At 38.2% G+C, this 14,004-nt stretch overlaps 4 protein-coding genes across 5 annotated transcripts; 1 reads left to right on the top strand and 3 right to left on the bottom strand.

The window, feature by feature from the left end:
• Nucleotides 1-395: 395 nt before the first annotated feature.
• LOC141841919 (uncharacterized) lies at nucleotides 396-1,009 on the bottom strand. The gene has a single exon (XM_074730118.1). The coding sequence runs from the start codon at nucleotides 985-987 to the stop codon at nucleotides 604-606; it is 384 nt and encodes a 127-aa protein (XP_074586219.1). The 5' UTR covers nucleotides 988-1,009; the 3' UTR covers nucleotides 396-603.
• A 285-nt stretch (nucleotides 1,010-1,294) lies between these two features.
• On the bottom strand, nucleotides 1,295-4,454 carry LOC141838745 (caffeoylshikimate esterase-like). Of its 2 annotated transcripts, none has more exons than XM_074726309.1 (8): nucleotides 4,318-4,454; nucleotides 4,109-4,202; nucleotides 4,000-4,032; nucleotides 2,936-3,082; nucleotides 2,443-2,573; nucleotides 2,210-2,347; nucleotides 2,022-2,120; nucleotides 1,295-1,821 (listed from the first exon to the last, which is right to left on the bottom strand). In XM_074726309.1, exons 1-8 carry the CDS (start codon nucleotides 4,336-4,338, stop codon nucleotides 1,471-1,473), a joined length of 1,014 nt encoding a protein of 337 aa, XP_074582410.1. In that variant the 5' UTR covers nucleotides 4,339-4,454; the 3' UTR covers nucleotides 1,295-1,470. The 2 variants fall into 2 exon arrangements, with proteins under 2 accessions (XP_074582410.1, XP_074582411.1); XM_074726310.1 differs by having other exon boundaries at nucleotides 4,109-4,233.
• Nucleotides 4,455-5,091: 637 nt separating this feature from the next.
• On the top strand, nucleotides 5,092-7,087 carry LOC141838748 (dynein 8 kDa light chain, flagellar outer arm-like). The gene is made up of 3 exons (XM_074726312.1): nucleotides 5,092-5,259; nucleotides 5,460-5,565; nucleotides 6,899-7,087. The coding sequence occupies exons 1-3, from the start codon at nucleotides 5,134-5,136 to the stop codon at nucleotides 6,979-6,981; spliced, it is 315 nt and encodes a 104-aa protein (XP_074582413.1). The 5' UTR covers nucleotides 5,092-5,133; the 3' UTR covers nucleotides 6,982-7,087.
• A 932-nt stretch (nucleotides 7,088-8,019) lies between these two features.
• LOC141840653 (uncharacterized) lies at nucleotides 8,020-13,361 on the bottom strand. The gene is made up of 8 exons (XM_074728701.1): nucleotides 13,226-13,361; nucleotides 12,938-13,050; nucleotides 11,708-11,779; nucleotides 11,255-11,290; nucleotides 9,854-9,899; nucleotides 9,446-9,533; nucleotides 9,282-9,339; nucleotides 8,020-8,256 (listed from the first exon to the last, which is right to left on the bottom strand). The coding sequence occupies exons 1-8, from the start codon at nucleotides 13,302-13,304 to the stop codon at nucleotides 8,206-8,208; spliced, it is 543 nt and encodes a 180-aa protein (XP_074584802.1). The 5' UTR covers nucleotides 13,305-13,361; the 3' UTR covers nucleotides 8,020-8,205.
• Nucleotides 13,362-14,004: the final 643 nt, after the last annotated feature.

The raw sequence follows: 14,004 nt of genomic DNA on the forward strand, positions 1-14,004 counted from the left end.
TAGAAAATTACATTATGGGTCATCATAATCTATGTAAAATTGTACCATGTCGAACTACTGTAGCTAAAATTTAACTCTGGCCACTTTCATTGTCTTTTTTTTTTATTTCAGAAAATAGGTTTAAAATTGTCAAAATGCTCTTAGATTTTTTAAACACTTATCACTTCACACCTACGACAAATTAACACTAGCTTACCTGAAATAAATAACATGTCATATCACCTTTTATAAAATAAATCAGTTAATAATCAAGGATAAAAATGATAACACTTAGAAATGTTTTTTAAGTAAAATTTAATAGCACAATTTAATTTGCCAATTTGGTAAGGAATAACACAATTAAATTAAAATGTGTTAATTTTACAAGAATTAAAATTGAGATTTTATGGCTTTGCTTTTAATTGAATTTTATAATGATAATTTAAGACACACTTCTTAATTGGCTATGCATTTAATTTAATACACCTGGAAGTGGCAACCACGACACGTAACCTAGCACCTTTTACAGTTCCACTTCATAGTGTGAACTCAGCAACATCAAATCATCAGACTTCAAAATCACATCCCAAATCTATCAACCTGTTCGATCTGTCATCGGCTTCTTCACTCGTCATCGCCGCCAGCGCCGCCGCCGAAGATGGAGAAGCGGTAGTAAAGGAGGAAGAGGATGAGGAGGAGCAAGAGTGCGACTCCGACAGGCGATCCGCCGACGCGGTGGATGGAGTCGGGGGAACCGGAGGCGAAGATCTCGGAGAGGATGGCGCCGCGGTCGGAGGAGAGGAAGCGGATTAGGAGGATGAGGAGGACGGGGAGGAGGAGGAGGCCAGCGGGGCTGAGGAGGTTGGAGATAGTGCCTGTGATGGCCTCGCCGCCGCCGCCGACGAGGAAGGGCGCGGCCACCACCAGGCCGACGACGACGGCTAGCAGGATCCCGTGGGGCGGAGCGGCTTCCTGATCCACCATCAGCGCTCCTCCTCTCTGGCTCATGATGCGATGATGAAACAAGGGATCCCAGTAGAGGGAGGGAGGAGATACTTATGTTGCACGAAAACTGAACCGCCGAGCCGATTCAATGCGGTTTGGTTGGGCCTCGCACTCGATGGGTGCAGCCCACACGCAGTCGCACGTGATCTCGGGAGGCACTCGCACTCGTGCGACGTTCGCGCGGCACGTGTTACCCTTCTGGATTTAGGACGAAAATATCCGCCACTGCTAATACTATGAGTAATTTCACAATCCACTAGTTGGTAATTTCACCAAAGGTCGTACAAGATTCTCGTTACAAAATGTCTAAATGGATCTTACGTTTCCAAAAACGTCTGATATGGAAATAGATCATATGAAAACTATGTTTGAATGTGAATTTCAGCACCACGATTATTCTAATTAATTTACCCACAACACATCTCCAACCGAATATTCCACTGTTCGTGTTTCATCATCCCACGCCAACCCTGACCCACCTCGCACTCACATCGCCGAGTGGTGCTGCGTCCGTCCCTTCAACCCGCACAGGAACCTCCGCCGCCCAGCTGCCACCGCCGGAGAAACCGGGCTGCCGCAGTCCGACCGCACCACTTTGACGTTCTCCTCCCACTCACGAACCCGGCAGAAACTCCGCCGATCGAGCCACCCGATGATGTCGGCGAAGACGGCCTCCACGTTGTCGTCCGGCTCACCGGCGGTCAGCCCGTGCCACATCCCCGGATACAGCTTGATGGTCTTGTCTGCGCTTCCGGCTCGCTCGTGCAGTGCCCGGCTCACTTCCGGGTCCGTCACCGTGTCGGCTTCGCCGTGGAGCACGAAGAATGGCAACTTCACCTGCCCATTTGACCAGATTATTATTTTCTGTTCCATTTTACCCTCACAAAATCTAATAAAAGTATTATTTTATTCTTTCAACTTCTGAAAATAGTTTAATTCATCCACTCAACTCATTATGATAAACGACAATTTCCTAATAATTATATATATATATAGACCGATTTAATAAATGAATTTCATACGGATCTAATAAATACCGTGGATAAGTTGTTCTCCAGTTCCATGCTAGTCCTAAGAAGTTCCAGAGCGGTCTTCAAGCGAGGCTTGTCCTGGTAGATCAATTTATTGCTCCTAATCTGACCACATTTATTCGAAATAGATCAAGAAAAATTATTAATACAAAGTTTGAAAATTGACAGACATTTACAGATTTCCTATTGACAACCTGTTCACGCTTGATGGGATCTTTGAAGGCGGAATCGATGACATCTTTTGAAGGAACAATCTTCCATTTAGGTATGATCTCCTCCACACGAGTCAAGAGATTCACTACCACTGGATGCGGCTTCACCTTCTCAGATATCTACTTCATCATCAAACATGCATATGAAAAAAAACAAAATAATCAAATCTTTGTGGATATTGAAAATGTAAAACAACACCAAATCGATCGATCACCTTACACATAGGTGCAACGAGGACTGCCCCGTCCCAATATGTTGGGTCCTTTCGGTGAAGTAGGAGGGCCACCGCACCGCCCATTGACTCCCCGTATAAAAATCTGCACTTGTCTCGGTATTCATTTGTTTCTGAAAGGAAAAGGACAGTCCTCAATAGCAATGGAAGGCACAGGAGGGATCCCATCTAAATTGTTTGTCTTCATTCACAACAATATAAAAGTTTATCAAACCTCTATTCTCCTGAAACAATTCAAACAAAATTTCCCCTTTCCCCAACTCGTAATCTTACTTCAAACGTAAATGTCAAAGATTTACCTCCATTAATTGACAGAGATTAAAAAGAGTTCTCGACACAATCTTATAAAGGGCCCCTCCATAAGACTCTGTTCTATTATACAAGCACTTATCTTCTTCAATGTCAAATTTAATTTAAATTAATGCACAACACAATATCTTGCAAAGGAAGGGGGAAAAAAAAATTCAGATTGCACCTGCGACGGATTTGAAAAACTGATAGGAATCTTCGATGATATGTTGGAACTTTTTAATATAGGCTCTTGAACCCGTCGACTTCCCATGTCCCTCGTAGTCAATGCCAAACACACCAAATCCGGCAGTCGCAAGCCTAATTCCGCACCCTTAGCGACCAAAGCATCAAATTCATTAGAGCCAGCCTAATACCCATACTTCAACACCATAAACTTTCTTTTTATGAAAGCTAATGATATATTCATTGAAAGAAAGAAAGAAATATCAAATCTTGGTCGTTCATTTGCAAAGTGTGAATTGAAGTATCAATTCATTGGTCTTTACCTATCGAAATTTAAGTCCTCCTTAAGGAACAACCAATTTAGTCTGTGTGTAGAATTGTAGGAACCTTCATAGAATTTCTATTTCATTGAAAGTAGCGATAAATAGGTTTTATGAAATAGATTCAACAACCAACAAAATATGTCGCCTAGGTGGGCCTATATATGTATCAAAACCTAGCGAGAGTGATGACCACCATTACTCCATGGGCCCAAGAAACCAAACCATTTGAAGTTGCCCGATATGATGGAACATGACTACGAAACACCAATCCAATGGTTGCAAATTAACGGGACAACAGCACAAACGAGTCACACCATCCAAAAAGTTGTGTTACATGAACATGTAATAAACCTCTGTGTCTATTTGCGTGTTTACATTGAATGCTCTGGGAGATGTTATTGAGACGTACCCGCTTCCTTTGTTCACCACAAAATACCTAAGAAGAGTTTCAAAGATACTGATCATACGATGAGCAATCTTAATTAGCTCAGCTCACCGAATCCACCAAATCAAATCCGAAAAAGGAAAATTTTTAAAAACACGTCTGATTCTTAAATGAAACTGTCAGATTATTTCAGACCGAAGATAATAATACTGCCATTAGCATTTATAAAGCTATGGCTGCTATAGAAATTAACATTCTTCTGTAAAAGGCATCTGTACGTAACAATCATAGGGACTAGGGAAATGCAAAAATATAGTGCACAAGAAGCTTTTCTCGGATCAAAGAGATTGAGCGTACCTTTCATGAACCCGCTGCATTCCACACCATATCCTGAAAGAAATCAAAGTGAGGAAAAAAATTAAAACACATACATCGAGATGAGAAAGAAGACTAATCCGACAAGAACCATGACAGAGGAAGACGAGGGCTTTCGGCGAGGAAGAGAGCGGAAGCCATCTGCATGTGAATAGCTGCAAGCCTCTTGAGTTCTGGATGTACTCCTGTCAACCATCGATCATCATGAGAGAATCACTAAAGTAAGCAGAGTGAAGGGAATTAACAAGATCCCACAGACCAGCAGAAATCACATAAGAAATAACTCGATCGATAGATTACCTCTTGATAATCCACCTCCATGTCGACCACTCCACCTCCGTCTCAGGTATCAGATCGTAGTCATGCCGATCTGGAAATTAAGACCTAGAACCGGAGGCGGAGGATAAGATTGGGGAGAACGCAGAAGCAGATGAGGAATGGGGGGAGAGAGAGAGAGAGAGATGGAGCAGAAATGGCGGTGGAAATAAATATCGCGGATTGCCAGACGAAACGGAAATGGACGTGGCGTGTGCATTCGGACGCCACGTCCTTTTTTTTTCCTTCGCTAACGGCTAATCCATGCCTGGTTCTTTGAATCGCAAGATGACTTGATGGATCCTACTGTGAATAAGATTTAAATATTTATTATATAAGCAGTTAATCGTATTTAAATATTTATGGGCATTTATTAGAAATAATATATAGTTTCGAGGCCGGAGTTAGTTGCCTGACATTAATGCGGCGGTCGCGTCAATATGTCGAGCTACTGGAGAATTAATTATTGCGAGGTACTTTATTTCTGCGCAGCTTTATGCTTAGCTTTTCTCCACATCTTCCTTCTTAATTGATTGCGTCACGATTTTTAGTCAGAAGCTGGCTGGTGGAAACCCGTACTGTAATTCCATTCCAAATCGTAGAATTAAATCGCTCTAAAATTGAAATTAAATATTATGAGAAAAATCAAAATCCATATATTATGAAGACGAATAATAATAATAATAATTAATTAAAATTTCTAAATAAATAAAAATTAATGAGAACCTTTCGCTTTCTCAATTCTACACTACGCCGACATCGAGCCGTCCGTCGGGGAAGTAGACGAGGAGCATAGAGTAAATGGCAGAGCGGAGCAAGGGCAGTGTCGGTGGCGCGGCGCAGGCGACGCCGTCGCCCGGGATCGTCGTCAAGCGCGTCGACATGGGCGAGAAGATGCGCGGCGACGCCATCGGTTGCGCTCGGGCTGTAATTAAGATTCCTCCCCCGATCTCTTGCCTTATTTTTCGTTGGTCTCGAGTCGGCAACATTATTTCTCGAAAATTTTCCTTTTTTCCTTGGCATCTCTTCCTCGATCTCGGTTAGTGGAAGAGGGCGCTGGACAAAAACGATGTCTTTTCCGCACCTTCTTCCCTGATTTTGGTTTGTTCTCTTGTTTGTAAAAATAGGGATTTGAGAAGCACACAGTAGCGAAGGAAGTAGCCGAGTACATCAAGAAGGAATTTGATAAGAAGCACGGGCAAACTTGGCACTGCATTGTTGGTCGCGACTTCGGTACTCATCTTTTTCTTCTCGATCAGTTTATTGGGCTTTTATACTCTTTGAATTTCTTTCTCCTTTTGCATATATATGACTTCATAGAAATTCGGATTTGGGGCTAATTGTTTGGTCGAGTTAAATAAGGTTTCATGCTAAGAAGTGATCTAGAGCACGGGTTGCAAATGTTTCAGGAATCAGGAATTAATGCTGGTTAAGTTTATCTCTATGTGTTATAGTCGTGTTTGCTGGAGCATTATGATGATCTCTGGACTTGAATAAGCTTGTGAATAAGCAGATAATGCTTCTTAATGCCCACCTTTTAAGATTTTTATCAAATTGAACAGTGGAGTGATTCATACTTGGGAAGGAGCACTGATTCTAGTTTGCCTATGAATTGTATAGATGCATATCTTGCTTCTAATTGAAGCTCATTTCAGGTCTTGTGTGTTACTTTGTTTGACATACGTGATTTAATTGTTTCTTTTTCTTTTTCACTCTTCTCATATCAATGTAAATATCTTATTGATGACGTTAACAAGTGAAGCTGTTGAATAGTCTTGGTCGTTAGATTGCACATCCTGTTCTGGCAAAGAAAAGTATAACAAAAAGATTGTACTGACATATATGTGGATCAAACAGGCTATGAGAAGACCTACGAAATGATCTCTTTCATCTCTGGACCTTTTCTAATATTGTTTCTTGTCATAGTCCCTCCTGCCCAGTTGCTTTACATCACAATAACTACTATTTCTATAAGGAATTTGTGAGATACATGACACTTTTGTTCTGTAAGTGTTTAGTTGCATCAAATTTTTAATCATCCAGCTTTCGTCTATGGATCTACATCTGAGCAAAGCTTTTGCAGCAGTTCTGATGTTTCACTTTGGGTCATTTCATTACATACATACATGTCCACCTTTTTGTCGATTGATTTATTGCAAGTTATCCATTGTCATAAAGGCGATTGATATTATTAACTAATAACTCTAAGAGAACCTCTCTTGCTTATTTCAATTTAGTTGTTGAGAATTTGATGATATAATTCCTTATACGCTAGAGACTTTTGCGCTAAATACGTGAAGAATCTCTTCACTTTCACATGCATGATATTTATGTAAGCATTCAAAATCCTTTTCTTTGGTTTTATCACTTGATTTTCCATAATCAATGATTCAAATAATACTAGAAATAGTCTTGCAAAATTTTCATCATATAAGTTTAAGAAAAGCTTGCAGTTACATATGTATACATCAACTCTGATATTTTCCCCCATAATTAGTTATTTCATATATTCTGTTGCCCACCAAGAGGTTGCATTGCCATATTAACTTTACTTGTGGATGTGCAGGTTCCTATGTCACACACGAGACCAACCATTTCATTTATTTCTATGTGGATAAGGTAGCTGTCTTGTTATTCAAATCTGGATAAGTGAGTGTCAGTAACTTGATGCTGTATGCCACCCTGAATCTTTCTATTGACTATTTCTGTATGTAGTTCTGCACTGAATGATAATTGATCAATTGAAATTTGGGTTAAGCTGATTATCCATTTTCTATATAGAAAAAACTTATGTTTGATTCATGTTTATACATAATCATGTATGATTGTTCTATGTGATTGGCATACACTTGTTTTTGTTCTACTCAGCACATACATGCTGACCCTGCATGCCTCACCATGAGTGCTCTGCATATCAGGTCCTACTACGGTTTGTATGCATCATATTAGGACTGTTCATGGGCTGAGCTGTGTTGGGGTTTGGCTCAAATCTGACCTAACCATAAATAGTCGAATCACTACCAAGGAAATAGGTTGAGTCGTGGTCTGGTGGTTTTATGATTTGTCACAGAATTGATGAACTGATTTTGTTTGGCAATGATGTTGGTTTCAAGCAGCTGATTGTCAATTGTAAAACCACTAGTAGCCTCGCGGCCAAGTTTCATCTTCAGTTAGTTCTTTGTGCTCGGATGCCCTTCATGATTTCTCTCACAGAAGGGGATCCGTCAAGCCAATGCATTAGAGGCTGACCAGGAAATGTCGGAACTGAATGCTAGAGTTGCTGGAACTTTTTGAATGCTAAAGTTGTCGGATTCGGAACTGATACCATTTTATTAGCTAATGATGCATACGTTATTTTGTGAGTAAAGGAACAAATTTGTGTCAATTCCAGAAATAACTCTCATGTCGACCAGCAGATAATCTCGGATCGATATAGAAAATTCATTTATGTAGAAAATTCATATGATATGAGAAAATTTCGTTATGCGCTTCACCTCATATGATATAAAAATATCCATTCAACTCCAGAAGTTCTCTAATGCCATTTCATTTTAACAATGCCTAACTATTACTGTAAAACCAAAGGGATTCGCAAAAAAGGCTACTTCACAATTATAGGAGGAACTGAAAATTCTTATAAGCTTTGATAGGCCAAGTAAATAAATAAAACAATTTCTTCCATCACCAGGACACTCACTAACCACGCTTTTAAAATTGAAATTCAGCATATTTCATTTGGTAAATAACAAAAGGTGAATCGCTAACATTTTTTTTGACACATGAACATGTCAAAAGCCTGCCTTCTACAAATCTCATGTAAAATATTTTCCGAAGCAGGTAATGAACAGAGATAGTATCTCCAACAGTTTGCAACTAGTCCTTGGAGGTTATAACCAGCAATCCCAGTGCCCCAATCAGCAAGTACTGCAAAAAGCCACAGGAAGAAGACAATTCAGGTACCAAGAACCAGCATTTTATTTCTTGTACACTTGTCCCGCATCAATTTTAAAGTAAATTATTTTTTTTCACATTAAAATTAATACATCTAAGTATACATCAAATACCCATATTTTTATATCATTCTTGGACAGTGTAAAACTGATGTATTTATCCCTGCTAAACTAGTCTGCATACAAATTTGTGCGCTAAAGATTGCTAAATGGTGGGCTTCAAGGATAATTGGAAGGAGCGAGAATGAAAAAGAAAAGAAAAAGCTAATGTGCTTCGACAATGATGCAGAATAAGTGTCATATGATGAAGCCATCCTTCATCAGATCATAGGTGAAGGGACCTTCCCGAAGAACCCCCTGAGAGAGCGAGCTACAATTTGCAATAATACTCACAAACAGAATAGAAGAGTTGGATTGATTGGAGCAAAAAGTGTAAGAAACAAAGAAAATAATAGTTAAGATAATAAACAATACTTTAATTCATTTGAATATTACTAGAGTATCCCCTGAGAGAACATGAACTAGAATTTCCAATAAAACTCACAACAGAATAGAAGAGTTGGATTGATTGGACCAAAAAGTGGAAAAACAAAAAAGGAAATAATAGTCAATAAAAAATAATTTAATTCATTTAAATATTACTAGAGTATCCCCTGAGAGGACATGAGCTAGAATTTTGCAATGAAACTCACAAACATAATAGAAGAGTTGGATTGATTGGAGCAGAAAATATAAGATGCAAAATAAGACAAAAAATAATAATACTTAATGAAAATAATTTAATTCATTTAAATATTACTAGTGAGATAGCTTCGAACATAGTAAATGTAGGGATAAGATCCACAAAGATGATTTGAGGATGATTAAATGGACATGCAAAATGTGTACCAAGGATGCAGTCAATATGCTAATAACATTGGCCAATCTTGACCTCATCCGTAAGTGCAGGGGTTTCAAAATACTGAAAATAAACAGGAAGTTATCCACTAAAAATCGTACCTTAATTATTGGCTTTTCAGTCATGATGATTGTCACCCAACCAACATAAGGTAAAAACCTGTCCAGAATGGGAAAATCAATGAGCATAGTTACCAGCATGTAAAATGTGGCAAGGGCAGGTGTATCACAATTATGACAAGAAACCGTAGTAAAATAAGTCTTACCCTACAGCTCGACCCATGATGTGATGTTGCTGGAGCCAGAGCTGTCCATGAGCATAGAGCAGTCTATCATCACCAAAGTTATTATCTCCTGAAAGTTGGAACAAGATTTGTTGAATTACAATCCTCTCTTAAGAGAAGCAGAAGTGAAGAAAACAAATAAGGTCCAGTTCAAATACTATGCATGTATCTTAAAATGTTGCTTCTTGAAGTCGACAGGTCTTTAAAAAATCAAATTAAAATAAAAAAAAAGAGGGTGCAAAATAATATGTTTAGCTCAAGTAACAGGAAGCTGAAACTGGAAGACTAAATCCACTTTCCTACTTCAAATATAAGAAAAGGTGAACAAGGGTGTATTATCAACTTGTAGATGTAAATTATTCAGTGCTATTAAGTTTGAAGAGTTGACACCTTTAGTCAGAATATCAATTTCTTCACTGTCCTGTCTCTCATGGACCTGAATATGGGCAATACAAAAGATCAAAAATTCAGTAATTAATATATCAAGAATTAGATCCATACCACTATTGAAGAAAGTAATAACAAGGGTTTAAGCAAATGAAAACTTCAGGATGATATTAAATATTTCACTAAACAGGTTGTCTTGCAACTATGCTGACAGGTAACAAATTTCTTGACAATGATTTGTTAAATTAATGCAATAGCAGAGACAGATGGATTCTGTATTGTTTGGTCAGATTGGGTTTGATCCACTGTTAATGCGATGGGATCAGCAATAACTAGCACTTAAATGGAGTACAAACAAATCTTAGCCAACAACTGGTGTCTTTCTATCCATTCTTCTCTTTTCTTCTCACAGTAACTATATCCACCCCTTATATTTCATCTGATTGATTAATTAAATTTTATGGCCATTTATATTAAACGTTTAAGCTATTACAAAAAGGTTTTGATACCCATACATAGATTTTATTATTAATACACCTCCCATAAACTAACATGTGAAAGGACTTATTTTTTGTTTGGGATATCAATTATTTATTAAAATGATCATGTATTTTCAAAGTCTAACGAAACTACATGAAATTTCGATAACAAATGTATGCTATTCTATTTGAATTCATAACAAATATAAACTTTCAATTTCTTTGATGTAAAATGCACATGCCATAGCAACACAAATAACGAAATATGAATCATAATTGTGTGCAAAAACATCACGATTTAAAAAAAAAAAGATGACATAAGAGTAATAAGGTGAGAATCTCAAGTTCTGACAACATAGCATATGACCTGGAGTTGTATTACTTAGAAAGTTGTGTCATGCAATTGATATGGGATCCAGAGTAAGTAAGAGGATAGATAGATTAAAGAATACAATAGGAGAGGATAGATGTTTCAACTTTAAAAGCTATGACACATTTCTCAAAATCTGGAACATGTAGGATACTTCATTATTAAACATTGTCCCAGTTACTGGCAGGATTCAAACTCTGACATCATGCTAAATTTTATTGATACATCATTTTCACAAAACCCAATTTATACCTTCATACTTAAGATAGTAGTTGCTGAATTGGAAAATACTTGCTACATTTCAGCTTCAACATATTACTCAAATAAATTCCATGACCAAACACAAAAAACAGCAAATAGTAAAAATGTTGAAAATATAACAATTAAGGAAACATTCAAAATATAAACAATGTCACACACATAGCTGACAAGATAAATAGCCACAATTCCATCCTTAACCAAATTGAGGAATCAAATGCATTTTTCCAGAAGTCCATATTAACATGACATATAGAAAGAAAGAAAAAAAACATGATACATAGAAACAAAGCTAACCTTAATTACACGATGGACAATTGGGATTTCCCGGCCCTGAAAGCATATATAACATTGATACATTCACAAATCCCAATAACCAAAATTGACAAACATAAATGTAGGTTGAAAATTAGAGGCACAAATAATATAACTAATGACAAATTAAACCAACCCAGAATTAGAACATGTTATGGAGCAGAAACAATCTTCTGAAACACATTTAGTTAGTTGCAATAATTTAAGATATTAAAAAAAAAGTGAAAAAAGTTACAGATATATGCAGAATGCTACAGATCGAGAAGCCAGTTTGTATCTTCACAACAGAACAGAAATTCTATCAATGATTTGTTTTGATTACCTATATCTAAGTCAATGCACATGTTACCTACTTTTACAGCATATCATATATCAAGAATTAGCATGAATGAACACAGAAAGATAGCGGCCGACATTCACAATTGAAGCACTTACGTCAACATTGAATACGACAATTTCCCCAGTTCGAATGGGATCCTTACTCATGTGGAGGAATAGAATGTCACCCTGCCACAATAAACAATATAACATAATGAACCTATGAAAGTTCAAGAGGTATACATGTGCACAGAGATGCCAGCAAACAAATGAAATAAATTAAATTCAACACAGATGGGATTTTTTGAATTGAGCTGGTCGCCTCATAAGTGAAACAATAAATGCTAATGCATGAGCATCTCAAAGCTAATACTATGTACTTTTGGTTTATTTATTTAATCTCATACTCAGCTTATTTTTTATTAGGATCTTTTTTCCTTCTAATAGCAGTCAAATGCCTACTTTGTGAGGTTAACATATTGGCCGACTGAGATGGATTGGAAGCAAGCATCTTCGGTTAAGCAAATTTTCTTTTTAAGACTAGTCATATGCCTAGAATGTAGGATACCAAATTGGACAGTGGAGACCAATAGGGATCAAGTGAAAATCAAAGCCTTAATTAGTGTTGACGGTGCAAGGAGTAGATAAAAATAAAAAATCCATTTAATGTAATTAAAACTGATTTAGAAGATTTCTATACTACAGCATCCAATTGCATAGAGTTCAATGAGAAATATGATTGGTGTAGTTGAGCCTGTGTAGTCAGGACTACCATTGCTAACTGTTGTGATGAAGATCAAGGGCCAAGATCGTATGACTTATTTAACTATAGACCTTAACTAGTTATCTCTAGCACTAGGACTCTTCATCCATCAGTCCCCTACCCTGGACATTCTGTGTTGGACACCCCTGTTACCCCTGTCGAACATGTGAAAGTTTTGAGAAAATAACATGTTGAGTACCTAGATCCATATCCACATTGTATGGTTGTACAAAAGCCCAACTTCATAGTGATCTAGGGTAATGTATCTATAGTTATTGTTCTCTCTTTCACGAGATAAGAACAGAATTACATCTGTTCCTTCTGTTTTCTACTTTCTGCCACCTGATTCAACATCAAAGATTATTTCAGAGCCTTTTTGTGTTTTATTTCTGGAACTATATAAACTATTTTAGTTATAGTATCACAGTAACCACTATGCATTGTCAAATAGAACAAAACAAATAAACAAAGAGATTAATTGGAAATCCACTAATAACCGTTCTGCATCAAGAGCTTACAACTGTTACATGGAAAAGAATAAATATTGATTGATTTTTTGTGTTTGAATAAGCAAAGGGACTCACCCTCTTGAATCCAGGTTCCATGCTTCCGGAGAGAACGACCACAACGGGCGACTCGCTTCCGGTGACACACATCAGTCCTTTCCATATGATGAGGGCCGACGTCACAATCATACCTGGAACAAACAACCATATAACGACGCATTGATCGAGAGGCGAATCAATTTCAAGCCGGCGCAAAACTTCCACACTTCGAAGAGCAAGCTCCGAAGAAAGAGCGAAACCCTAGTAACCGGCGTCATCTCGAGGAAAACAAAGGAAGTGGGGGAGAGAGAGAGAAGGCGAAAGTACCAAGACTAACGATCTGGTTGAGAACCTGCCTGATCTGCAAAGATCTGATGGATTCCACGCTGTCTCCAATCCAACCCATTTCTTCTTTCTCTCTCGTTCGATCGCTGCTTCTTCGTGCTCTCTCCTTCCTTTGTTTGCGGCGTCACACCGTCAACCCCAATTCGTCTCTTCCAGTATTTAACTCTCCTTGCTGAGTAGGTAGAAAGCTGGAGCCCACAGCCAGGCCGAATCACCCCTGATTCCTTTCAGAGGCGAGTATCCTAACTTTAAAAATTATCGAACCTTTCAAAAATGTTTATATTAAATGGACTAAGGCGTTTATTTTTATTTTTTATTTTTAACTTTCCCCGTGAAATTTACGCAGAAAAAAAAAAGAAAAAGGGGGAAAAATTCTAATATTTAGTTTAAATGTGTTTTTCCGCTTTGCGCGGAGCAGATGGAGCGGGCGATGGCGTTGTAGGGATAGTCGAGGCGTTGCCACTCGCCTTCCTGTGGCCGGACTCCCTTCTCGCTCCTCTCTCCTTCCCTCTTCCGCTTCTCCGCCATCAAAATTCCAAATTTGATCGGCCACGAGAGGAAAGGAGTGATTTTTGGCATCCTAACTCCTCTCCCTTTTCTCTTTTTCTGTATATAATCTGCCTCGTCTTCTTCCATTTCCTCCGCCTCCTCCTCCGTCTGACTCTGACCGACTACAAAATGGCCTCCTCTTGAGCTTATCATACTAGTTTATCTAATGTTCCATATTTCCATGTAGACATTGGAGGCGAGAATCATGCTCC

This window comes from Curcuma longa, chromosome 11, assembly GCF_044706935.1.
Source record: "Curcuma longa cultivar G26 ecotype Majalengka, Jawa Barat chromosome 11, ITB_CL_G26_1.1, whole genome shotgun sequence".
NCBI classification, from domain to species: domain Eukaryota; kingdom Viridiplantae; phylum Streptophyta; class Magnoliopsida; order Zingiberales; family Zingiberaceae; genus Curcuma; species Curcuma longa.

Excerpts from the sequence above, each read along its gene's own strand:
- LOC141841919 (XM_074730118.1), bottom strand. The coding sequence starts at position 987 with ATGAGCCAGAGAGGAGGAGCGCTGATGGTGGATCAGGAAGCCGCTCCG.
- LOC141838745 (XM_074726309.1), bottom strand. The coding sequence starts at position 4,338 with ATGGAGGTGGATTATCAAGAG. Across the intron at positions 2,348-2,442 it reads TCGTTGCACCTATGTGTAAG|ATATCTGAGAAGGTGAAGCC; the intron begins GTGATCGATCGA and ends ATGATGAAGTAG. Across the intron at positions 2,121-2,209 it reads ATCCCATCAAGCGTGAACAG|ATTAGGAGCAATAAATTGAT; the intron begins GTTGTCAATAGG and ends AAATGTGGTCAG.
- LOC141838748 (XM_074726312.1), top strand. The coding sequence starts at position 5,134 with ATGGCAGAGCGGAGCAAGGGCAGTGTCGGTGGCGCGGCGCAGGCGACG. Across the intron at positions 5,260-5,459 it reads CCATCGGTTGCGCTCGGGCT|GGATTTGAGAAGCACACAGT; the intron begins GTAATTAAGATT and ends TTGTAAAAATAG. Across the intron at positions 5,566-6,898 it reads CATTGTTGGTCGCGACTTCG|GTTCCTATGTCACACACGAG; the intron begins GTACTCATCTTT and ends GTGGATGTGCAG.
- LOC141840653 (XM_074728701.1), bottom strand. The coding sequence starts at position 13,304 with ATGGGTTGGATTGGAGACAGCGTGGAATCCATCAGATCTTTGCAGATC. Across the intron at positions 11,291-11,707 it reads TTGTCGTATTCAATGTTGAC|GGCCGGGAAATCCCAATTGT; the intron begins GTAAGTGCTTCA and ends ATATGCTTTCAG. Across the intron at positions 9,900-11,254 it reads TTGTCCATCGTGTAATTAAG|GTCCATGAGAGACAGGACAG; the intron begins GTTAGCTTTGTT and ends GCCCATATTCAG.